We start from the raw sequence: 25,803 nt of genomic DNA on the forward strand, positions 1-25,803 counted from the left end.
TGCATTGCATTCTTCTTTACTCCCCAGCTGAGTCCATGTCCTTCTCTCCCTGGGTCTCCTGCAGGGGGCGCTAGAGGTGTCTGTCAGTCTGGGAATTATGAGAGGTGCTGTTCACAGACAGAGGTCCGAAAAGGACTTGGACCCAGTATGGCGCTGTCAGACCCAGGTCCTGGCGGGCCCCGAATCTTTCGGTTTTTGTTCAGATCTGAGCTGTGCATTACAGAGCCGGGTGTAATGAGTCAATTGCTTAATTGTGGTTCACCCGTCATACTCCTTGCTATTGGAAAAGTACTCAGACATTTAAGCAAGTTGGGGGGGGTCTGAGTCCATCTGTCCTCTAACTTCAGGGTCACAGGGGAGCTGGAGTCTGTCCCAGCAAGCAAGGGGCACAAGGCAGGGTCCACCCTGGGCAGGACAGCTGCCCATCACAGGGCACACACACAGAACAAGATGGGGGAGAACATGCAAGCTCCACACAGACAGCACCCCCCCCGAGCCAGAATTGAGCTCAGGGGGCCCCACTGCACACAACACAGGCATGCTCACCCCTGCGACACTGTGCTGCCTGGGTTTAAGAGTCATCGACTGATGTGGACGAAACCAGCCTTCTTGCTTGATGCTTTAAATACAAGCGGAAATGTGACGCACTACCAGAACCCGCCCACTAGAGGGCAGTACTCACCCAGCCAGAAGGGCCGCGTTCTTTTCATTGGTTCGAAAGCACAGCGAAGGAGGGTTGAAACGAATGGGGCTTCAGCACTTCAATGACCGCAGAAACGCCGCTTCAGCCGTTTTGTTAAAGCAACACCAAAAGGCGTTATGAGTTTTTGCAAGCACGCAACGAAGGAGCCCGAGGTTTGTTGAAACAGGAAATGACTATAAAATGAACATTTGAAAACGCAAACCTGAGGTTGTTGCCTGCCTATTCCACATGACTGTGAACTCTCACAGAAGCCATTCAGCACATGAGGAAAGTTATGCTGCATAGTTCTTATGGCCTGGGCAGGCCCACGCACGATGGCTGATTGTACGAGAGCCCAGGAGTTTGCATGGGTTTGTTGCTGGAGTGGTCTGAGCTGAGAGGGGAGGATAGTTCCTGAAGTCGTTGGATCCGTTTCTCAGCGGGGGCTGTTGGAGTCCCAGAGCTCTTGGGGGGGCTGTCCTGGGGTCAGTGTTTGCTCACTCTTCTGCGTCCAGCAGGGTGAAACCTCAGGAGCAGAGGACACAGTCTCACACTAGTAGTCACTCTTGGACACTCACAGTCACTCTTTTTTTCTCTGGATCTCACACTACTGGGGGGGGGTCGTTATATGATCACTACAGTGAGCCTCCCCCTCTCACAGATCCACATGTGTTCCTCGTTGCAGTCCGCAGGATGGAAAAGGAGGTCAGACTCATCCCAGTATCCCTCGGCACAATTCCCTCTCAGAAAGTTGTTGATAATTGTGCCCCTACGAGAGAGGAGATGAGCAGAGTTACTGAGTCATTCCGATCACACAGTGCCTACAGCGCCACCTTGAGGCCGCCACTCCCTCTGCAGCTCACTGACAAAATACTAAGAACCATCATGTTATTAGACACCTGTTTATGCAGTGATTCGATGAGATTCTAATAGATCAACCATTCACAGAAATGGCCAGGACTGAACTCCAAATAATGGTGTAATAAGCTGGAGTAAAGCCAAAATGAAGTGACTAGAATATCATACCTCAAAACCAAGACAAAAAACATTAAGAACATCTGGTTTTTCCAAAAATGAAGTGCTAGCTTCTTATATTTTCAGTTTCTTTAAATATATAATATTGTAGGAGAACTAAGTAATGGAAGATAAGTGTCTTCAGTCTGTTGTGATAAAGGGATGAAGTAAGTCTCCCAGACACAAGAGGGCACTGTGCGGACAGACCACCAGCTTCCATTCAAGATTGAACCAGAGTCCCAATAAACTCTTGTTACAATTAGAACTTGAATGTGGTTTTGGTGTGTGAAGCTGGGGTGTGTGAAGATAACGCTCAAACATGGTTTGAAACACCAACAAAAGAGTGTCTACAGCTGTTTCCAAGCCCTTGTATAACCACTGCCAATGATCTGCTGGGAAATAGAGGTAAGTATGTGTTTTATTTTTCTTGCAATAAATAGGTCTTGTGATGGTATCTTGCCACACTAAGTCTAAGGTACTAAGTCTCTTTAGTCTGAAGGGAGTGTCCCACACTGACAGGCTGAAGGGAGTGTCCCACACAGACAGGCTGGAGGAACTGAGTCTCTTCAGTCTGAAGGCAGTATCCCACACTGACAGGCTGGAGGGAGTGTCCCGCACTGACAGGCTGGAGGAACTGAGTCTCTTCAGTCTGAAGGCAGTGTCTCACACTGACAGGCTGGAGGAACTGAGTCTCTTCAGTCTGAAAGCAGTATCCCACACTGACAGGCTGGAGGACCTGAGTCTCTTCAGTCTGAAGGGACTGTCCCACACTGACAGGCTGGAGGAACTATTTTGTCTTGAACAAAATAGACACGTAGGGGACTTGGTTTGAGTATTTGCAGGCCTACAATGGCCCTGACAAGAGCAACCCATTGGATACCCTGAGAATCAACAGACACTGGAAGTCCACATCCAAGACATCTGGAGTTGATTTCCATCTTCAATGGCAAAGACTGGACAGCTGTCAGGACTATCTGGCCTTGCAGCACACTTACACTTCCCTGCTCAGAGTTCCTCCATCAACCCATTTCCAACTGGATGAGGTCTTCTCCCGACTCAGGCCGATCCAGTAACTAACAGGATTAACAAGACCCCCCAGGACCTCCTGCAGAGAGAGACAGAGCAGGTCAGCTCACCCTGGAACCCACTAGTCAGTCCAGCTGGACCCTAGGTCACCCTTCATCTGGGAGTGTGGAGATCTCACTGTCCTGACCCTGAGAGTGTGGGGATCTCACTGTCCTGACCCTGGGAGTGTGGAGATCTCACTGTCCTGACCCTGGGAGTGTGGACATCACTGTCCTGACCCTGGGAGTGTGGAGATCTCACTGTCCTGACTCTGGGAGTGTGGCGATCTCACTGTCCTGACCCTGGGAGTGTGGAGATCTCACTGTCCTGACCCTGGGAGTGTGGAGATCTCACTGTCCTGACCCTGGGAGTGTGGACATCACTGTCCTGACCCTGGGAGTGTGGAGATCTCACTGTCCTGACCCTGGGAGTGTGGACATCACTGTCCTGACCCTGGGAGTGTGGAGATCTCACTGTCCTGACCCTGGGAGTGTGGAGATCACTGTCCTGACCCTGGGAGTGTGGAGATCTCACTGTCCTGACCCTGGGAGTGTGGAGATCACTGTCCTGACCCTGGGAGTGTGGAGATCTCACTGTCCTGACCCTGGGAGTGTGGACATCACTGTCCTGACCCTGGGAGTGTGGAGATCTCACTGTCCTGACCCTGGGAGTGTGGGGATCTCACTGTCCTGACCCTGGGAGTGTGGAGATCTCACTGTCCTGACCCTGGGAGTGTGGAGATCACTGTCCTGATCCTGGGAGTGTGGGGATCTCACTGTCCTGACCCTGGGAGTGTGGAGATCTCACTGTCCTGACCCTGGGAGTGTGGACATCACTGTCCTGACCCTGGGAGTGTGGAGATCTCACTGTCCTGACCCTGGGAGAGACAGACAGTATCACAGTGTACAGTGCAGCAGACAGACAGTATCACAGTGTTACAGTGCAGCAGACAGACAGTATCACAGTGTTACAGTGCAGCAGACATACAGTATCGAAGTGTTACAGTGTAGCAGACAGAGAGTATCACAGTGTTCCAGTGCAGCAGACAGACAGTATCACAGTGTTCCAGTGCAGCAGACAGACAGTATCACAGTGTTACAGTGTAGCAGACAGACAGCATCACAGTGTTACAGTGCAGCAGATAGACAGTACATTGGCTTTACGCACTGTGAGGTTGTCCTGGCTTTGCTGGACGTGGGCTCTCTTTCCATCCTGGGACTGTGGAAAGTCCTTTGCTAGTGTAGATGACATCTTCAGCCATGTTCCCCGTCTCTCAGTCCCTTCCTTTCTCTTCTGCTCCCCGTTCATCTCTGCTCCTCTGCAGAGAGAGAAAGAGTGACTCATCCGCCTGTAATCTGAAATCAACAGAGCAGGGAGACTTTCCAGGAGCACAGGAAGGCCACGGACTAGTACCGACAAGGAAGGAAGGGTTTAGGCTGCAGCTGTACCCTGTCTCTGTTTCTGCGAATTGACTAACATTTTAGAGAGTGCAAAATCATCACCAGAAGACAAAGAGATCATGATCCGCCCGAGTGATCGGCCCCTCGGTTTTGGGAAGTGCCGGGAAGTCAGAGTCCGACGATCACTAGTGATGGGTGGATGGCAAACCTTTTATGGAGTCGAGTTCTTCACCTCCCAGATTCAGGCTGATGAAGGTTATGGATGAAGTGTTGAAAGGTACTTTGCAGAGGGCAGCAGGACTCACAGTCGGCTGATCTGCCTCGACGATATTATGTCAAAGGGCTCCGAAGAGAGAGCAGTACTTCAGTGTCTCCTCTGTCTCCGCCATTGAGGTTGGTTCCAAGCTGCCCTGAGTTCTTGGACAAGGGTGCTGTAGCCCCAACGCTAACCAAGACTCTGACTCTGGCCCTCAACCTAACTCTGACTCCAAGAACCATTTCCCTGGAGTAACCACTGAGACTCGTGTGATGGTCTAAAGTGGTCAGGGAAACGCCAGCTGTGAATCTATCTTAGCTATGCCACCCCACGCCCTGTCTACTGCTCTGTACTGCCCCAGTGGGAAGAGATCAACAGGCGTCCCTTTGCCCTGAGGCCAGAAGGACTTTGGAATGACGCGATCTGCTTGGGGCAGGTTCACTCTCTGATAAGATCAAACATACGGAGAACAGAGACACTGACGCACACACTTCAGCAGGCATGAATTTATTGGTGGCAGATTATGAAGCTTTACATTTCCTGTAACATGGAAATTCATATGTATACTTATATGCGACGTAATATATATATATAATTATCACAGATTTCTGAATTGTAATGATTACTGTCAACTGGGAAGGAAACGCATTCCAGTAACTGGGAACCGCTGGACAATCCCAGGGAGATGCAGACCGAACTGGGGAGGGGACATCACTGCAGATAGAAGATCTCTCCTTCTCTGATCAGAGCGTCCACATTTCGTTCGGTGTTGATGAAGAACTCTTTCATCCTCTTGATATCATTGTGTCTCTCCATCATGATATTAATGTGGCGGTTCAGGACCTCCCCCTGGCATTGTCCGCCGACGGGGGCCATGGGGGCAGTCTTTCCAGACTCCTTGTCCCGAAACCTATATAAGCAATAGGACCCTGCCCCCTCCATGGCTCCGAGTACGAGGTCACAGTCCAGCACGATGGTTTCGCGCTTCTTCCTGGAGTACGCGTGCAGGATGGCGTCCAGGTCCCTCTGGTAGCTCTGTAAGGTGGTGAGGGCGGCGCTGCGGTACGCATCATCAAAGCGCGCCAGGTGGATGAGCATGCCGGAGTGCAGGGCGGCCCCGTTGGCCCAGGTCTTCACGGCCCTGGAGTTGACGTGGCCGTCGTACACCATGGAGTTCTTCACCGTCACCAGCTGATCGAAGATCTGGGACTCGTAGCTCTGCACCTGTTCACACAGAGAGGGGAGGGAGGGCAGAGAAAGAGACACAGTGATGCAGGGTACAGTCACAGATAGAGGGCAGACAGTGAAAAACTGTCTCTACTCATTTCAGGTGTTACATAGTAGAAGGTGGAGAGAAATGACCATTCATTCTTGCACAGGATTAGGCTTCAGGTCTCCTCCCACACACGTAGGTGTAGCGTTATTTAGGACTTGGTAGCATGGAATCGACGGGCTCGTGCAGCACTGAGAACTCTTATTTAGAGTAAGTCAACTCAAGCTTTATTGACCCCTAGGGGAAATTTGTTTTACAGCACAGTCAGACACAACACAATGACAAATAGACATCATCACAAGGGAAGAGAACACAGTAGGGTTACAGGAGAAAAGAAACAAGAGCATCATTGTTTCTTAGTAACAATAACAGCAGCATTCTCACCTGCGTCTGCACATCGTTCACTGATAAATAGTGGGACTTTAAATCTGAACCAAGCTGAAACACAGCTCTGCTCATGATATTAGAAATGATGCACAGAAAGGTTGCTTTGTGAGACTTAGGCGTGACTGCTGCAGTTACAATTCAGATTTGTGTAAGTGTTCAATAAGCTTACAGATACCTGCACAGGAATCACTGATCACCTCCGTCACAGTAATCAATACCTACACAGTAATCACTGATCACCTCTGTCACAGACACCTGCACAGTAATCAATGCTAACTTCTGTCACGGATACCTGCACAGTAATCACTGATCACCTCCGTCACAGTAATCAATACGTACACAGTAATCACTGATCACCTCTGTCACAGACACCTGCAGAGTAAACAATGCTAGCTTCTGTCACAGACACCTGCACAGTAATCACTGATCACCTCTGTCACAGACACCTGCACAGTAATCACCGATCACCTCTGTCACAGACACCTGCACAGTAATCACTGATCACCTCCTTCCAAAAAAAGACATTTATTTGGTCCAGAGAACTCCCGGACTCGGCTCTAGAAAGACCTCTTCCTCACCTGCCAGCGTAGGTGGTCTGGGTTGCCAACGAACATCAGAAACTGCCGGTAGAAACTCTCCGCCAGGTTGCTCAGCCTGGACACCTTCTCCTCGGCGAAGACCTCCCGCAGCTGCTGCTGGACGTTGACACTCTGCTTCCCGGCGCTGGTCACCGCGTCGAGGATGATCGAGAGGAACAGGGCCACCAGGCCGGCAGCTTGGGGGATGGCGGTCAACCCCCCAAGGGTGGTGATGGCCGTCGAGACGTACTTCCCCGCGTTTCCCTCCAGCGCCGCCTTGATGTTCTCGTGGTGGTTCACCAGGGCAGCGTGGGAGCCCACCCCCAGGTAGACCTGCATGTTCTGGCTCAGACCCACATCGGGCAGGGCGGAGTAACCCGATACCCAGTTGAAGAGGTTTTCCGCTGAGGTGTCCACGTACTTCTCTGTGCACTGGTTGCCTCCCATGTCTGGAGAAACAAAGACCTGGCCAAGCGGGACAGGCTGAGGGAAAACGTGCTGCGGCTCTGGACTGCTGTGCTCCTCTCTCTCTCACTGCAGAGCATAAATAGCAAGATGGCCCATCAGCCAGTCTGTCTCCACTCCCCCTCTCCCTGCCCCTCCTCCTCCTCTGACTTTTTAGGGTGCATGACCGGCTGTCGAACAGTCAACGTGTCCATATTGATGTCTCTCTTCCTCCTTGCTCGCTGTCAGGCAAACACTCCTCTGTGCGCGCACACACATACACACACACACAGAGAGACAGACACACACACACACAGAGACACAGAGACACACACACACAGAGACACACACATACAGACACACTTGTCCTCACTGGCACGCAGTGTAACCGTGTGGTTTCATGGGGCCAGACAGTGATGGGAATATGACCAGCAGTCTGCCCTCCCAGCGAAGTGACTTTCCAAGGCCCTGATCCTGATTGTCCTCCCAGGAGGAAGAAAGATGCCTCTTCATCCTCTTTTGAGCTATGAGTCCTGAGCCTTCACAACCAATACACTCCCGTGGCTACAGTACAGTATATCACAGAAACTAGAAGTCGGTACTATGTATAGAGAAATATACAACAGAATCTGAACTACACTACAGAGGTATATGACAGAATGTGCACTATACTACAGGACTACGATTCTGTAACTGTATTTCTTGGTGATTTGTTTTAATTAGACAGTGATGCATGTTTTTTTGTCAGCAGTGTTAGAATCAAGCTCAGCTGCTGTTTTCCCGTGTCTCTGATTTGGTTTCTGAATGAAATAGAGACTCTGTTTTTTTGTTATCTTGCATGCTTCTTTCTCTTGTGTTTCAGCAGAGACTGCCCAGCACTTCCAGTGGGTGATGCGCAAGGCCCTGCTTTTCAGAAACTGGTAGAAATGGGAAAGGCATTGAAAACAAAGCTTTATCTGTCTGCAGAGCCTGACTGTGTCTCAGGCTGTGACAGAGTGAACCCCAGGGGTACCTGTGTGCAGAGCCCCCACTGTGTGTCTCTCAGGCTGGAGGGTCACAGCGATCTCTCTCATCTCTTCTTAAAATCTCCAACAGCTTGCTATCAAAACCTCCACAGTGATCTGTGACACAGGGACACTGACACAGAAAATACAAATTTGCAAATATCGATTCCATCCTCCTTCCAGAGGTGACTGACACACTGGAGATAAACCACCTGCTCATTGCATAACGTTCCAGCTGCTGAACCTGCACTTTCAGGGCTCTGGTGTTTGCTTAAGCTCAGGTCTGCTTTATCTCTGAATCTACCCCCTTTGAAATCCAATGGGTCAGAGTCTCTTCAGGGCTTTCGAAGTGGGTGGATTCCTGTACTGTTTTTATACTGTGTATAATAATTTACACAGGAAAATCACAGGTCTCCAGTGAGTGCAGAAAGCTCGCAGGACTCTGTTTTCTGGTCACTGTCACTGTTACTGTGCATTCTGGCCTGGCTGTGCTATGGGGATGTTCTGTGCGCTCCAGTGGGCTTCAGTGTGCTCCAATGTGCTCCAATGTGCTCCAATGTGCCCCAGTGTGCTCCAATGTGCTCCAATGTGCTCCCGTGAGCTCCCGTGTCCTTCAGTGTGCTCTAGTGTGCTCCAATGTACTCCAGTGTGCTCCAATGTGCCCCAGTGTGCTCCAATGTGCTCCAATGTGCCCCAGTGTGCTCCAATGTGCTCCCGTGAGCTCCCGTGTCCTTCAGTGTGCTCTAGTGTGCTCCAATGTGCTCCAATGTGCTCCCGTGTGCTCCAATGTGCCCCAGTGTGCTCCAATGTGCCCCAGTGTGCTCCAATGTGCTCCAATGTGCCCCAGTGTGCTCCAATGTGCTCCAATGTGCTCCAATGTGCTCCCGTGTGCTCCCATGTTCTCCAGTGTGCTCCCGTGTGCTCCAGCATATTCCCGTGTGCTCCAGCGTGTTCCTGTGTGCTCCAGCATGTTCCCGTGTGCTCTAGTGTGTTCCTGTGTGCTCTAGCATGTTCCTGTGTGCTCTAGCGTGTTCCCGTGTGCTCCAGAGTGCTCTATGTGATCCATTGTGATGCAATGTAACTCAGTGAGCTCCAGTGCAGACCATTGTGCTCCAGTGAGCTATTTTGTGCTCCAGTGTGATGCAATGTGATACAGCGTGCTCCCGTGTGCTCCCGTGTGCTCCCGTGTGCTCCAGCATGTTCCCAGGTGCTCTAGCGTGTTCCCGTCTGCTCCAGAGTGCTCTGTGTGCTCCGGTGCAGACCAGTGCGCTCCTGAACAGACTGTCCTGCCCATAATCACAGTTTGAATGATTTCTCCAGCCATACAATCCAGCACCATCTCTTCCCTGGAACCCCGACTCGCCCGCGGTAGAATGTGGGGTGCGGTGCACGCCCGACTGTGTCCCCTAGATGGCGCAGAGTCATCGCTCGCCTGTCCAGCAGATTTCAGATAAAATGGTGGATGTTTTAGAACCAGAAAGGGGCCTGCGTGGTGTTTTGGAAATCGTTGATGTGTTCCTCACTGCCTGCGTAGCGAGAGTTTGAAAATCTGTCCGGTACGTAAACCTCTTAACTGTATTTGATCGATAAACAGAGAGTTGTGAAATCGAGGTATAGACGATATAGTCTCCAGTGTTGGAATATAATCCGTTATTGATCTGTACGTATTAAAACACAAGAGTTTATTTTTAGTTTATTCTCTGTGAGTGAGGTTTTTTTTTAAAAGGATCATGCGTCTCAGCGCGGAGGCTGGTTTCTCGGTCTCAGTACATGATACAGGGAGCATTTTAAAATACTGTTTAAAATAAAGACGTCTGTGCTGCTTGTGAGAAACAGGCGCGTTCTTCTGTCGTGCTGAGGTCGTGAAACGTTGTTAACGTATTACTATACTGATTCTTTTGCGCTCCGTTACTAAATGAGAGGAATTCGCTGAACTCGTGATTAAAACGCGTCTGTATTTCCTGGTTCTGCAAATTTTAGATTTTTTTTTTTGGCACCCAGCGGAAATAACTTGTCTTCGTCAGGATTCACGCTGCTCGAACAATGCCCCCTTTATTGAGACGTGATTTACTCAATTGATCAATTGCGTAAACAGGGGTTTTTGATCTTTACATTTAGATTAGCTTCACTGCTCAGGGGCTGTGCGGGACCAGGGTTAGAGACCCCCTGTAGTGGAGTTGGGGTATCAGGATTGAGGATTAGATAGTGACCTTCAGCTCAGACTGGTGGTCTTGTCCACTGGCTCCTGTTCCAGTGAAGAGCAGTAGGATAACTGTCTCCAGTCAAGTTCAAGTTTATTGTCATTATACTCATACACAGGTATAATACTATCTGAATACATACAGATCTTTCTTAATATTATTTTGATTAAAATAGTACGTGAATAAGCAAAAAATGTCACATAAAAATAGTGTGAATGGGGAAGATGACACAAAATCGTTTTGCCGTTTCTCTATTCTTATTCTATGTTGTACTTTCAAACTTTGGGTACTCTTTAATTAGGACAGACTTTATTGCTCAACTGCTATGATGCAAGCCACATTTTATACATTTATTTCAGCTTTGAGCTTAGTAAACCGTTCATTTTTTAGATTATACTAAAGAAGATATTAATCATCATTTATTTGGGAAGTAATATTATATAATTTGCTCCTAGCTGCGGTGCTGAAATCCCACCCTACATCAACAGAAAAAGAAATAAAGGAGCACGCAATGTGTTACTTGAAAAATGCATATGCAAGGCAGGGGGCCAGCAGATCTGGACACTGAAAATAATAGGTTTTTGGTTCTAACTGTTAGGACAATTAGACAGGGTTTGCAAATAGTGGACAAAAATCGTCTTAACTTCCATTGTAATATTTTTTTTCTTGGAAATATAGAAGTTGTACATTTTAAAATGTATATTTGAATCAAAATGTGGTTTTGAGTTAGTGTGTTAATGTAATTAGTTTTGTGTTTGTCATTACTATACTGTATATTGCCATGTTACCAGAATTTGTAGCTGAAGTTAAAGACTAGTTGTGTTTTTTATGATTATTGCCCATATGTTGATTGTTGATTGATTGTATACAATGTATAATTTGAAATACATATGTTTCAGGTGTGAATGTGTTCAGAATAAATTTCTAAACCTAATCATTGGCTTGGTTTACTTGTTTCTACACCTATAAAATCTATCTTTGATTTATAATAGACCTCTGCCTATATACGTATAATAGACCTCTAAAGTTATCCGTATAATAGACCTCTAACCATATACGTATAATAGTCCTATAAAGTTATCTGTATAATAGAACTCCAACCATTTATGTATAATGAACGTCTAAACATAGACGTATAATTGACGTATAACTTTAGACGTATATTAGAATTTCATTCTAGACGAATTGCAGACCACATTTAGACGTCTAAGGTATGCGTTTAATAGACGTATATTATACGTCTTTTGCCCACTGGGATGGTATAATGAAATGCTATTTAGCTAGCTCTTAGACGGTAAGCAGTGCAAAAACAAAACAAAATAATAATACAATTGTATAGGAAAAGAAAGACAGAGACAACAGGCAGTGTGCAAAACAACAACAGATGTGCAAAATCCTACATCGACAGAATGAAGTAAAGGATAGAAAATGATGGGGAGTGAACTTCTTGACATGTGAGGTGGAGGTAGATTTCAATGTGTGTTTGAGGTTTGATAAAGAGAGAAGGCACTGTGAGGGTTCAGATCGTAGGTGAGAGAGGCTGGGAGTTGAATACTTTGACAGTGTGGGGGTAAACACTGTCTCTGAGTCTGGTACACCCTGTCTCGGCTAAACTGCTTCAGTATTTGAGGTTTTTATATTTGATTTGTCTCAGGTTGTCTGTTCTTATAAGGTCCTACTCTGAAATGCAATCGGAGATGTTATCTGTGGTGAGATGACACAGGCTGAAAGGCAACCGTGGTGCTGTGCTCTTGGACTCGTCTCTCGTCTGCTCTGGCTGATGTTGGGTTTTGTTTTCTTCTCAGGGGTGGCCAGCGGAGGACCCTGCGCTCCGCCTCAGGGGTGGACAGTGGAAGACCCTGCGCTCCGCCTCAGGGGTGGACAGTGATCTCGGCCGACTGCTGTTTTCCCGCAGGTTGTTCAGTCACTCTTTCGCTCTATCGAGGTGTTAAACTAGGGTGTGTGTACCGGTTTCACGCAATAAAACTCAGTTTCTGATCTTCTGAGTCCCGTGTGTTTGTTGACTGCACTGTCCCCCTGGGACCTGGGCTGGAATCCTCATGGCGAAGCTGCAGCAGATTTGCTGAGAGAGCTCTGGGCTACTGCTCAAATTCACCGATACCTTCTGAGGACCACGGTTACCATAAATAGAATTTCATTGTACGTATATAAAAAAATAAGTGCACAAAACGTATGTGATAGCCCTGTAAATATATAGATATATTTTACGTTTTCTACATTTTTCACACCGAAGCAGAATTGGATCTCCTAGCCTGAAATCTCCACCTTTATTTCAGAAAGTGGTTGTTTTATGAAAGTGAGTCACACGATGTTTTACACGAGTCAGTGGCAGGAGCACAGTGAACCCTGAGCCTGCAGGGAGTCGCTCGGAGCTCCCAGCCCGCCTGCCGGCCGCCGGCGAAATGAATCCCAGTCTGAAGTGTGTTTCTGAAGCGGCGCGGTGGCTCGTCAGGTATGGCGTGGGGCTAGGAGCCGTGATGAACCGGGTTCGCGTCCGGGGAGGCTTGGGAGGCTGGGGTCAAGACCACGGAGTGGCTTTTTATAAAACCCGAAGTAGAAGAGCAGAGATACTGCTTTTAGAATTGCAAGAACAGGAGGGATACCTTTTTATTTCTTTGATTTTTTTTCGTTTACCGCACTTTTGCCAGATAAGTATGACCGCGGAGTTACTCCAGATTTGGCAGGAAGTATAGCTCACTCATCTGAACCCCGACTCTTACACATCTCCACCCCAGAGCCCCGGGTTCGAGACCCGCCTGGCTCCGCTGATATTTTTCTCTCGGGCTGAACTTGCGCTCTTCTGATTGGCTGTTCTTACACCCACCTCTTCCACACGCTGATTGGACACTATTAACACTGAACCCCGCCCTTACGCACAGCCACACCCTCTGTTTCATCACCATGGTGACGGGACGCGTTCCCTCAGCAGCGCGGAGCGTCATCCTTCACCTACCGGGCTGCGAGTGTCCTCGGGCGGCGGGGCTCTAATCGAGGCCGGGGATGAGGCTGCAGTCTAGGCCACAGACCACCGGCTCCCGACTCCCCGACCACGACAGCCCGGTGCCCGGAGGCTGTAGCGCTGCGAGCCGCTTGGTGTGGCTGCTCACAGGGGGACCCGATTCACGGTTCTCTACACCCCTGTACCCCACCCTCCCCCCGACCCCAGAATAATCAATTAACCAATTAACACTCACAGCAGTTTATTACAGCAAATAAGGATATAAAGCATAAAACAATTACAAAAAACAGCACTGTTATTATACAGGTATCCCCGGTGTCTCTTAATTTGCTACCTTTGTTGTCCTTTTCGCGCTCATCAGGGGGTTCACGTTATAAATAGGGGCGGGTCTGTGCTCCAGGCCCGTGCAGGCTGGGGTCAGGGGAGGTGGGGGGACTCCGGCGGCTCGCTGGCTGGGGGAGAGGCGGCTGGTACCCCGCTGCTCTCCCGGTACAGGCGCTTTGCTCGGCTGCCGGAAAAAAACAAAATGCATTAAAGTTTCTTACAGGTTTTGTTGAATCCAGCAACGTTCTCTACGAGACATGCATTTAAAATGTTTTTAATTCTCTCGCTTTAACCTTTACAGCAGGACAGCCGGCGTTTCGAGACCAAGGTAAGCGGTTTCTCTCTCTCTCTCCTCACACCGGGGGTTTCGGTTTTCACACCGGGTCTCACACGGCTGGGCTCCAGTTTCCTGCGGTCAGTTACCGGTAACTCGAGTTACCAGTTTCCCCCAGTTCAAGCTAAACGGAGCGGTCGGCGCGTCTTCATGCAAACCGGCTCCGGAGAAAGAAAACCCAGCCGGACCTGCAGCTGCACAGTGAGTCGATACCGGTAAGAGAGACGAAGCCCCTGTGAAAGAGGTTTTCAGTCCTAAACGAGCCTTGAAGCTGCGCTTTCCTGACCGGGTCTCTCTCGGCCTCTAGGAAGAAGAGACTCGGACTCGCCTGTGAATCCGCCGCGGAGCTCCGGTCACTCGGTACACGGGTGGGTCTGCGCCCAGGTCTCCACGCCGAGAAGGACCCGACAGCCGCCGTTTAAAGCCCAGAGCCCGCCAGGATCCTGCAGAAGCCTGGAATACAAACATGAAAAAGCGTAATTGTGCAGGTAAAAACACAACATACAACAAGCAGTTTAAAGAAGCTGAAGCACGATTTTAATACCATGTTTCTCCGCAGAGTCGAAGCCACAAGTCCTACAGCCCGTCCGGCAGCTCCGACAAAAGTAAGTTTCGAAATTCATTTACTTTTCAAGCCCCATTTTATAACATTTTCCACTCGGACCGAGAAATGCCGACAGCCGTCGCCCAGGATCCCGGTCCAGGTAAACGGTAAATTTGAGAAACTTTCTTTGTTTGCAAACTCGCTATTTAAAGGCAGAGAAGCGACTCGGGCGTCGGAACCGCTGAACAGCCGCGGATTGAAGTCTAATTGCAGACTGACCGCACCTGCCTTCTCATTCAGACTCGGCCAATAGGGGCGGCGGATCCCGGAGCTGCTCGTCTCTGCTGCTAAACAGCGAGTTTTCAAACGGACACGAGAGACCAAAAATCCCCTAACAGGGACAGTTAAACAAAAAAATAAATCTCATCTGAGGTTACAAACAGGTTTTAGTCTGAGCTACTCAGCTTGCAGCCCTTCCAGTGCACTCCACTGCAGTAATCTGATTCAACCAGCTGCTTAATTACTGCTGATCCTGCTAATTATCAATTCAACAGCACTGGGTGCAGCTACACTGTAATGCAGTGGACTGGAGAGGCTGCAAGTAGCTCTGATTCCAGTATCAAGGTCCCACCTTCACACTGCAATACCCTGAGACAGGATGGGCTCCCACACTGACACTGCACTGCCCACTCATGCTCTTTATTCACCTCAAGACAACACTGCTCACAGGGAACACAAATAAGGAACAAGCAGGTGTCGACTCCACACTGGAAAGGAAACAAGAAACTGGTTCTGGCTGTGGAGTGGTGTCTGTGTGGCGGGAGGCCATCAGGCTGCACAGAAACAGGACACCTTGAGGCAGAACAGGAGTCTGAAGAGGCTCTGAGACTGAAAGCAATCACTTCTACACTTGTGCTCCACCCATTACCTCACCACATCCTGCCCAAACAGTTAATAAACCTCATTCTCAGCACTCATTACTAAACCAGTTTAGTTTCTCTGGTTTATACACTCTCCTGTGATGAGATGTTAATGGTTCCTGCCCCTCGCCTGCTTTCTGTCAGTATCCAAACCACACAGCAGCTCTCCTGCACTTGTGTTGGGATGAACTCGACTGTCGCAGGGGAAGGACATGTTTTCTGATGATGTGGAGTGAGTCTGAATCCTGCAGTTAGTATGTGAACATGATTCAGATATCAGGACTCTGCAGTGACAGTGTTAAGGACAATTGTAGCTGTTGTCTCACACATGAAGAAAACTCCAGAGCCAGAATAAATGTTCTTCTCAGTGTGGAATTCTCCCCTACTTGTTCCTCTGCAGCTCCCACACTGACACTCCTCTCCACTCTGAGCACATTCAAACAGGCAGGTTTTTCCTACAGCTGAACCATCTCCTTTCACCAACAACCTCAGCTGCACTCCCACCCAAAGACACTCAGATATTTTTCATGGTCCAGTGGAAGAATTCTAACAGCCCAGAATATGAACAACGCACATTAATTCATGTCACTGGCCCTGTCAGTCAGCCCCTCCTGTCAAGGTGTATTGATACTGTGGGACACTTGAAAATGCAGGTTTTCGTTGGAAAGGTACAGTGTCCTCCATCAGTACTGCAAGGAGTCAACTTTACAGTCAAGCAATTTGTTCTTGTGATCAGAACAGAAATATTATCCTGGTTTTATTCTGTGGTAATTCTCTGCATACATTTGATCATATTACAATACAAATCCTGTGTGTTGATTTCTGCATTTTGAAGTTACTGGGACACATTCACTTTAAATACATTTCAGAGTGTAGAAGAGGATGTGCTTGTATATCCCTCTGAGACAGTAACTGCATGAGGTCTGAGACCCATTGAGCTCACTGCCCTCTGTAATCATCTGAGATGCTTTGCTGTTGCCACTGAGTTCTTATTTAGTCTTCAGGCGATCATACTTCAATTGTTTTTCCTTCTGTCAATAGGGTTGAAATCCAGGCATTAGACCCAACAAGTTAAGGTGTTTCTACAGTTATTCTCCTGATGACCTCCTTGGTTGCATTATAAACTGACTCAAAGCTACAGCACCTGAATATTTGATGTGTGTCCTCTGATCTGAGATGTAGATGACATGTATGGTCCCTAACTAACACCACCTCTAATCCTACTCCTGTACATGTGATCTCCATCTGAGCGCAGAGGACATTGAGGTGTTGCTGGAGCTCTCAGCTCTGAGTCCACAGCCTTCGGGTTTGAGCTTCAGTGACCCAGTACACTAGTGCTGCTGGAGACAGACAGGTGAAGGAGTCTCCTCATGATCTCCCCAGGCCAGGCCATGACTCTCACAGGAGGTGCTGTTCTCTGGAGCATCTGCAGCTCCTTTCTTTCTCCACACTTGAACCTGTCATCTCTGTCCTCTGAGCGCATGCTGAAGCCTGGTGGAGGGAATGTCATGGCCTGGGGATGCAGGAATGTCTCAGACTGGGTCACTCATCTTCATTGAGGATGTAGCTAATGATGGCAGCAGCAGAGTGATTTCTGAAGTTCACAGAAACATGGTATTTAATGCAGCAGAAAATGCTTCCATACTTAATGGACAGTGCTGCACCATGCAGCATGACAATGAGCTAAAACATCCAGTCAGGGCAACCAAAGAGCTCATCAGGAGAAAATAGAAATTAGTCAAGTGCGTCTACAAATTTCAGTCCAACTTGGCATCATGCTAAATAAATGACTTCAGGTAAAAGCATCTCAAGAACAGGCAATACCTCCTCTTCAATGGTGACACCGAGTACAGTGAGCTCATTTACTGGTTTACACTCTGAAATGTATCTAACGTGAATGTGTCCCAATACTTCAGACTATATGACATGATGAGGATTAATTCACCACTATTCCTGCTGCCTCCTGCTGTTCATCATACTCGGAGAGAACTGAAATTAGATTTCCAATTTCAGTAATTGTCTAGAACTCCATCTTATGCATGTGTACCTGTATCAATACTATAATTCTGATGCTGAACTTGTCAGCTACACCTCACTGTCTTCTACAGGAACAGCTCAGGCAGGAGGAAACAGTGGACAGTCTTGTACTGGCCAGGCCAGTCTCCACATTTTAAATCCTCTTGAGCAGCATTTTACAGGCTGAAGAAAATCAAAGCCCTAAAACTCTCAAGAATAATAGCTCTGTATGTCCAGACTGCAGCCAGTTACTGGCTCAAAGGCAGCTTCACCTACATGTTTCCCAGTCTTTACTGTCACTTGATATTACAGCATTGAACTGGCTGTGCTTGAATATTATCAAATGTATGCAATTCTAAAAATATAATGTTATATTCTGTTTGTTATTCATCTGTTCATGAATAAACATTGCTTGACTGTAAAGTTGTGGCTCATTGCTGGGGTACTGGGTGCAGATCTAGGACGAGTCTTGCTGTATTTAACAGTGCAGGGGGTTGACATGATTTGCTGTGGAACTGAGGGACCAGTGCTCGGGGGCAAACTGAGAACTAGATCTAGTTATGGGAAGCACTTGATTAGTAGTAACACCCTGTTCAGTGGAGTGCTCTGCACTCGGGTTTTAACTGTACAACAGGCTAGAGCCCCTTCAGTGATCCAGTGCTCAATATCCCGCACTGTCCCGGGACAGATGTGATGGCAGTACCGTACAGCACACCTCGCTCTGCGTGACCCCGGTCATACAGATTCCTTAGAGCGCCAAGGTCTTTTTAAAAAGCCAAGATGAACCTATAACGAGTTAAAATATAAAAGCAACATACGGGTGAGAGAGTTTAAAAAGCACAACCCAGCTCAGACAAACAGACCGCGTCTCTGTCGGCGCTGCAGCGCGATGTGATCAAACAGCGTCTTGGTCAACTGCCTGACGCCTGTGTAGTGATTGAACGTTGAAATTAATAAAACTTCATATGGTTCCTAAATCTGAATCGAAATTAAAGCGGGTGAGTATTTCTCGTGACATTAAGGACACGGTCTGGAGGTCTTGAGCCCTTTTTATTCATCTTGAACCTTTTTTTTAAATTAGAAATTCGTTTTCCCGACAGTGGGACGAGCCCGTGTTCCGCAAAGCGAGCTGCGCTGTACTGCCGAGTGATTCCCTGAGCCCCTCCGCCAGCGCAGCTCCTCACTCCTGTCTGATGACTGTCGCTGCGCTGCTGCTCAGGGCTGAACTCCGAGCTCTTACCTGCTTGTCTTGTGTTTCAGGTCTCCCCTGGCTGCTGTCCCTGCCGCCCGCACAGGACCCATCCCGCACTGACCAGACTGCTGGCGCTGGACAGGAAATCGTCATCCCGGGCGCCGTTCCTTGTGATTCTGTAACTCAGTGTTTTTGTTTCATTGTTGCCAACTGTCTTTGATTTGTATGCTTGCAAAACTTAATAAAGATTTTTGATTTCTGTCTTCCTTTCTTCTTTTTTTCCTAACATTATTTCTAACACAAACAAAACCAAACAAAACGAGGAACAAGCACTGCCGACAATGAATATTCATAAGGGGTGTGGTCAATGAAGGGGTGTGTCGTATGATTAAGTAGGGGAGTGTCGCATTATTCATGAGGGCATCACCAACTGATTACGCCACCTCAACCAATCAAAATGTTTAGATTTGAGCCCACCTCCAAGATTTTTGCACTCATCTGATTGGTCATGTTTGAAGCACCACGCCCATGTCCCACCCATGCCTCATTCTGATTGGATAAATACCCATTTCCTCTATTCTGATTGGTTGAAAGACATGTCAATAAAAAAAACCACACCCCCCAAAATGACGCAGTTCTTAAGGGTTGTCTTTATATGATTGACATGAGGTTTAGCCCAATCGCAGAAGCCCATCTCAAAGACAAGTCCTGGGTGTGACTTGATTAATACTAATGAACTTTAATTCTCTTGATACATAAACATTTTTCTCATTAGAGTAAATCAGCATAATTCAGAATATTAATTACTAATTAAAATAACAAACAGATACGTCTTTTCTGTTTCAATTTTCCTAAGATATTTAGTTTTTAGTTTTTTTGGGCGATTTGAAAGACCGCAACCAAATACATTATAAACATATTTTAAATACATTCCCCAAAAAAGACAAATGAGCCAGAAGTAAAATAAATTTAAAATTTATTTGTGTTCAGTACAAGTGTAAACATACATTTCAGAAACCAAAAAGTATTCGAGTGAAAACGCTCTCCAGTTCAAAAACATAAAACCAAAACAAACAACAAAAACAGAAATCATTAAAACATAAGTTACTACAAGTGACTCGGTCAACCGATTTTAATACAAATTTAAATACATATGAGAGTGTTAACGTCGACATCTTACTAACAAAACAAGCAGTAGAAAAAGTTCACACAGTAAACATTAAAAAACAACGTTATTTTCACTAGAATTGTTTTTATTTCACATTAACACATATACAAATAGCTCATTCAAATACAAGTGATGAGATCGCGATTTTAATAAATGTAAATTAATGCAAATGAGGAGTTTACTTTTACATCTTACAAAAACAACAGAAAACCACTTTTTCCACACTAAAGCAACGTGAGGATTTTAATTCAGTACAAACAATAAAAACCTTAGAAAAGACAAAAACAATTCTAGCCAAAAACTAATTTTTAGTTCACATTAACAAGACAAATGCAAATCAGCTCATTAACATACAGCAACTGATTTTAATAAATGCAAATGAGGAGCTACCGCCGCCATCTTGCTAATCAAACACAAACAACACAAAATCGTTTGATACTCACTAGCTGAAAGTCAGAAACGTCCAATTTTAAATCCGACTTAACGATTCCGTGATGTGTCATAACGAAATCATTAAAAAATAGGCCTAAAAACGTAATAAAATCAAGAAAACGCCATTCACAAACCCCACCTCCCCATTTCGGCAGAACTTCCGGAAGAAGCCATGCTGGGGGCGGGGCTTATTTAAATATGATCATCTCAGCCAATCAGAACCCACTACGTCTCCACCCAAACCACGCCTGTTGGCAGCAGTGGGTGGGGCTGCACCGCCCTCATGCGTTGGGAGGACGAACTACAAATTAGTTTAATTGTAAAGCCGCTGCCTATATATTGAATATTAATAAAGGATTTTGGAGGGCAGAGCCGCGAATTATGTCGTCTCGCCTGTTTATTGGTCACTTTGGGCTCCAGGTCCTATAAATTCTGACCCGCCTGATTATCCTCCTTACGCGCGAGAGCCGGGCAAGACAGACAGCGGTAAGTAACTCGTCCAAACGCTTTTCAACCTTTACTGCTCTGTGCATTTAAACCTGTATTAGGTCATTGTTCTACAATAGTTTTCTACTCTGTTTCTTATTCTTATTTTCTCTGGGCTGTGCTTCTGTTGTCTGCAAAATCCCGCCCCTACTATGTGCTCTTCACTACTGCTCTTAAAATATGCGTCTAACGTCAGACTAACAAACCACTTTTTTTCAGTTTTGTGGTCTAAATCACTTTTTCAGTCAGTCTGGCGGGACCATGTACGAGTCGAGTGGTAAGTTTCAGTATTTTCTCTGCATCTCGTTTCTCTCCAGCTCTCTCACTCCGGAGCTCGGCCAGGACTCGCGGCCCCAGTGACAGTGAGGGAGAGTTTTACTGCCTGCTGCTCTGGTATCGACAACATGTCGGGGAAGAACCGGGGAATGGTGTCAGACAGACGGGGCGCTGCTTTCACAGCCCGGGTCAGCTCTCTTGGGCAGCTCACTGGTACCCTGGCTTGACCAAGAGGAGCGGGCTGTCGGGCTGTGGGAGCAGCTGTCTGCAGAGCCGCGGATACAGACCGTGTACCTGGCTCTGCCGTCTGTAGCTGCAGGCTGCCCTCTGGTGGCGGCTAAGAGCAACAGCGTGTGAGCTCGGGCTTCTGAAACAGTGGAGCTCACTCCACTACTTCACTGTTCAGTCCTGTACTACCGTTCTTACTCACTGTAGTGTGAAATGTCCTCTGACACAGCTCGACTTTGAGTTTTAATGACTGTACTTGTCTGTCATTCCAGCTTTCAACAAAGTCTTTGACTTCACCTCCAGCCTGGTTCCACTTTCACCTTCAGCTCCCTCCCTGCTGCCTCCTGCTGCTCCTCCCTCTACTGAGGACTGAGACTATGAAGAGACAGAATCTGGCTCTGGGATTGACAGGGTGAGTTGGTTTAGATCTCTGTTCCCTGACATCACACTGACACCCCTTCACTACAGCTGCAGCAGTGTCACAGTCTAGATCTCGTCACACTTTCCTTTACTTCTTCCTCTGTCAGTAATGTTCCTGATCTTTTCAAATAAAGGCTGATAATTCACGGTGATCTCTGACCATCACAGGAATCCTGAGTGTCTTCAGCTCCTCCTCTGAGTTCAGATGCTGATGGCATGTCCACTCCCTAACCCCACTCCTCACTCTTCTACATGTGATCAACATCCCAGCTCAGAGGAGGAGCTGAAGACACTCAGGATTCCTGTGATGATCAGAGATCACTGTGAATTATCAGCCTTTATTTGAAAAGATCAGGAACATTAGTGACAGAGGAAGAAGTAAAGGAAAGTGTGAAGAGATCTAGACTGTGACACTGCTGCAGCTGTAGTGAAGGAGTGTCAGTGTGATGTCAGGGTACAGAGATCTAAAGTGTGAGGAAGTGTTCTGGCACAGCCTGACCTATTTTAATGGGTTTACTTCTCTCTTTCCAGCTTTCAACAAAGTCACTGAATTCAGTCCAGCCTGGTTCCTGTCTGTCAACATGTGATGAATAAACACCTTCAGCTTCCTCCTGCTGCTCCTCTCTCTCACTGAGGACTGACACTGTGAAGAGTCAGAATCTGGCTCTGGGATTGACAGGGTGAGTTGGTTTAGATCCCCACACCCTGACCTCACACTGACACTCCTTCACTACAGCTGCAGCACTGAAGTCCCTGGTGTTGATGTCCTGGAAATTTCACATGTACAGCTCCTCTCTCCCAGTCTGTAATTGTCTAGAGCTCCATCTTCTGTTGCTGCTTTACCTGTATCTCTCTGTCAACGCTAGTCTCTTGTTGCTACATTAGTTTCTCTCCCACTGCAAAGCAGTCTGCACTCTGCTTCAGGAGTGGACAGTGACTCTCTGCCTGTCCTCATCTCTCTCTGTCTAGTTTTCATGTCCACCAGTGAGTGTCTGCTCCTCTCTCCTGTATCTGTCCTTCCTGTTGGTGTTGATCTAGAGCTCTGCCTGGATGTGCTGACTTGTGCTCTGCTGTGTCTCTTCAGAACTGACTGCGTCTCCCCCTGCCCTCTCTCTGCACTGTCCTGCCTCTCTCCTTCTCTGCCTGCTGCTCTGTGTGTGAAGTGTGTTACTGGCACCCCAGATCTCCAGGTGAGCTCAGCACAGTTTCTCCTATTTCCTACAGTAGCCTTTTGCCATGAAACCTCTGCAACCCCACATCTTACTTGTGTGTAATTCAATTTCAACTTTTTCTGTCACTCAGGGTGCTCAATCACTGTTAATTTACTATTTTGCAGCAGCTAGAGCTCTGATTCGGTAATGGACAGGTGTCATTTCCACTGTAGATGAGACACTAGAGAAGTGTGTCTTGCTCTCTGCCTGTCCAGCCACCTTCAGCACAGCCTCCCACTGACACTCGTTCACACTGTGGAAGTGTTTCAGCCTGTGTGACTCTGCACCTGGAGCTGTTCTCTGTAGTGTCACAGTCTAGATCTCTTCATACTTTCCTTTACTTCTTTCTCTGCCACTAATGTTCCAGGTCATTTCAAATAAAGGTTGATAATTCACAGTGATCTCTATTCATCAAAGGAATACTGAGTCTTAAGCATTACCTTGGAGTTCAGATGCTGATGGCATGTCCACTCCCTAACCCCACTACTAACCCCACTCCTCATTCTGATACTTGTGATCAACATCCCAGCTCAGAGGAAGAGTTTGGGACTTGGTATTCCTGTTATGAACAGATCACTGTGAATGATCATAAAGAGAACTAGATTAAGACACTAAAGACAACAGTTCCAGGTGTGGAGTCACACAGGCTTGAAACACTTCCACAGTGTGAATGAGTGTCAGTGGGAGATTGTGCTGAAGGGGTCTGGACAGGCAGAGAGCAGGACAATTTTCTGCAGTCTCTTTAGTGAGGATGATATCTGTCCATCAATGAATCAGAGTTCAGCACAGCCTCCCAGTGACACTGACTGCATATTTCAATCTGTATGACTCTTCATCTGAAATGATCTACTTGGTCTCAAACTCTATGCTTTCCTTCCCCTCTTCCTCTCAATGTTATTCATTTTCCAGGTGACCCAGTCAACTGTGACCATTGCAGAAATCCGCATTTCTTACGAATGTCCTCCGAGTTTGGATGTTCGGATGGATAAGGGTAAGTGATAGATACTGATGTCCAATCTCCAACCTTGAACTCTTATGTGAAGGACTGACTCCATGACTTACAGAATGAGAACAATTACTTCTTAATCTTTATAATTTATATTTTGAATAACAGACAGATGCAGTCATCCCAGCTTAAAACAAGGGCTTTGATTTCACCCTCAGCCTGGTTCCACATTCACCTCCTTCCTTGCTGCCTCCTGCTGTTCCCCACACTCTGTGAGGACCGTGATGATTCCCAGTGGAAAGAGAATCTGACTCTGAGGTTTATGGGGTAAGTTGATCTAGATCTACACGCCCTGACATCAGACTTACCCCCTTCACTGTGGCTGCAGCGCTGAACTCACTGGTGGTGATGTCCTGGAAATCTAATAAGTCATCTTTCCTGTCCATCCCGGAAGCTTCCTCACCCTCCTACCATCAATCCCACTCCCTTCCTCAGTCTGACTCCCCCTGTGCGTCTCTCTGACTGTCTGGACTGGTCACCTCACCGCCCTGCCTGTGGCCCAGGGTCTGTTCCTGTTAGTCTGCGATGCCACTGACGTTTCATCACCTCCTGGTTTGATGAGGCTGTCGATTTGAGATGATCCAGCCTCAGCCTGGGTCTCATTTCCCTGGACTCCAGGCAAGTCCCTGTTCTCCCCAGATATTCAACTCCTTGTGTTTCCAACCTCCTCAATATCCAACCTCCACCTGGATCAAGTGGCTTTCAGTTTTTATCTGGCTGAAGACATACTGCCTGGATCCCCATCTGTCAGTTCACACATGATGTTATAGTTCTATTTTCTGTTTCACTCACAGTTAATTTCCATTACCCCTCCACCATCGTTAGAACCCAAAACAATTCATGAACTGACTGATAAAATGTATTAGAGGTCACCTGGCTTCAGTGTTGTCCTGTATCCCTATAGTTTTGACATTGTTTGCCAAAATGCTCTGTGTAAAATAAGGGGGTTCTGTCCTTATGTACTGCTGTTTTCCTGTTGTCACAGGAGTCACTGTCCTTCTCTGGCAGTGTTTACATAATTATTATCCATCTCGATGTAACCTTGTATGCCTTCTGTGTATTTTCATCTTTCTCTTTTTTAACTTCATTCTGTAAAGCCATCTGAATCTTATGTTCAAGGAAGTTAATTGTAATTGTAAACTGAATTTTCATTTCTCATGATTTTGTTTTGAAGTTTTAAACTGTTTATTGCTACAGTGGTAGCTTTCTGTGAACTGTTTTCAAGCTACAGGCGTGATTTCTTATTGGAAAACCGGTTGTTGGTTTAGAGTAACTACTGGCCTCCCTATTACTGTTCTGTTGAACTGAATTAACCTTTATTCCCCCTGAGGGAATTTGTCTTGCACCTCAAGAGCTCATACCATATGACAATAATAAAATATAGCAACAGTACAATACTATGATACAAAACAACATCTCAGTCAGAAATCAATACAGTATCATAAGATTCAAGACAATCAGCTGTTTAAACAATGAGATGATCTGTACCTCCAAACAATCTTTTCATTTTTCAACAATTGAATGCTTTCATGTACTAATAAAGTAAATGCTCCTATAATTGCCTAGGTCTCTACGTGTGAAATGCTGTATAAATGTGATCATTAACTGAGGTTATTCAATAACATCAGACCGTAACTAAATGCATCTAATTCCCTTGAACAATTTCCTAACTTAAAAAACACTTTTTTTATTATCACAGTACTGCTATCGGTTTTACACAGCTTCTATCCTCTCTGTAACTTTTGTTTGTATTTAACATTCATATTTCAGTATCTCTTGCAGTGTAGCATCTATGGTGGTAGTTATTTCAGATTTCGCTAGAATTTCCATTCAATGTTAGGTGACTGTCGACTGCTTGATACTGTAGTTTATAAATACAGAAATGCAAATGGCTGAGAAACGTGTCTTTTCATAATTACTGTGAATTTTTTTTAACTTTTAATAAACAGTTGTTCTCTCTGG

General features: G+C 46.8%; 1 protein-coding gene and 3 long non-coding RNA genes across 7 annotated transcripts; 2 read left to right on the top strand and 2 right to left on the bottom strand.

Annotated features, from left to right (window-relative positions):
• Nucleotides 1-20: 20 nt before the first annotated feature.
• LOC107075747 (uncharacterized) lies at nt 21-4,093 on the bottom strand. The gene is made up of 3 exons (XR_011183085.1): nt 3,929-4,093; nt 2,692-2,801; nt 21-1,451 (listed from the first exon to the last, which is right to left on the bottom strand). It is a non-coding gene; the product is annotated as an uncharacterized lncRNA (long non-coding RNA).
• An 815-nt stretch (nt 4,094-4,908) lies between these two features.
• LOC107075754 (uncharacterized) lies at nt 4,909-7,202 on the bottom strand. The gene is made up of 2 exons (XM_015337999.2): nt 6,656-7,202; nt 4,909-5,641 (listed from the first exon to the last, which is right to left on the bottom strand). The coding sequence occupies exons 1-2, from the start codon at nt 7,100-7,102 to the stop codon at nt 5,129-5,131; spliced, it is 960 nt and encodes a 319-aa protein (XP_015193485.2). The 5' UTR covers nt 7,103-7,202; the 3' UTR covers nt 4,909-5,128.
• A 2,151-nt stretch (nt 7,203-9,353) lies between these two features.
• On the top strand, nt 9,354-18,772 carry LOC138224545 (uncharacterized). 2 transcript variants are annotated; one of them, XR_011183020.1, is made up of 5 exons: nt 9,354-9,659; nt 12,110-12,219; nt 13,910-14,430; nt 14,502-14,547; nt 18,683-18,772. It is a non-coding gene; the product is annotated as an uncharacterized lncRNA (long non-coding RNA). The 2 variants fall into 2 exon arrangements; XR_011183019.1 differs by lacking the exons at nt 13,910-14,430; nt 14,502-14,547; nt 18,683-18,772 and having other exon boundaries at nt 12,110-12,303.
• Nucleotides 18,773-20,983: 2,211 nt separating this feature from the next.
• LOC107075752 (uncharacterized) lies at nt 20,984-24,321 on the top strand. 3 transcript variants are annotated; one of them, XR_011183028.1, is made up of 7 exons: nt 21,009-21,093; nt 21,477-21,616; nt 22,156-22,304; nt 22,709-22,814; nt 23,745-23,826; nt 24,000-24,108; nt 24,236-24,321. It is a non-coding gene; the product is annotated as an uncharacterized lncRNA (long non-coding RNA). The 3 variants fall into 3 exon arrangements; XR_011183029.1 differs by lacking the exon at nt 24,236-24,321 and having other exon boundaries at nt 20,984-21,093; nt 23,950-24,038; XR_011183030.1 differs by lacking the exon at nt 22,709-22,814 and having other exon boundaries at nt 21,013-21,093.
• The last annotated feature ends 1,482 nt before the right edge of the window (nt 24,322-25,803 follow it).

This window comes from Lepisosteus oculatus, chromosome 23, assembly GCF_040954835.1.
Source record: "Lepisosteus oculatus isolate fLepOcu1 chromosome 23, fLepOcu1.hap2, whole genome shotgun sequence".
Lineage (NCBI taxonomy): Eukaryota > Metazoa > Chordata > Actinopteri > Semionotiformes > Lepisosteidae > Lepisosteus > Lepisosteus oculatus.

What these genes read in the sequence shown, in the direction of transcription:
- LOC107075754 (XM_015337999.2), bottom strand. Translation starts at nt 7,102, where the DNA reads ATGGGAGGCAACCAGTGCACAGAGAAGTACGTGGACACCTCAGCGGAA. An exon ending in CAGACCACCTACGCTGGCAG is followed by an intron (nt 5,642 to 6,655) that starts GTGAGGAAGAGG and finishes CTGTGTGAACAG; the next exon opens with GTGCAGAGCTACGAGTCCCA.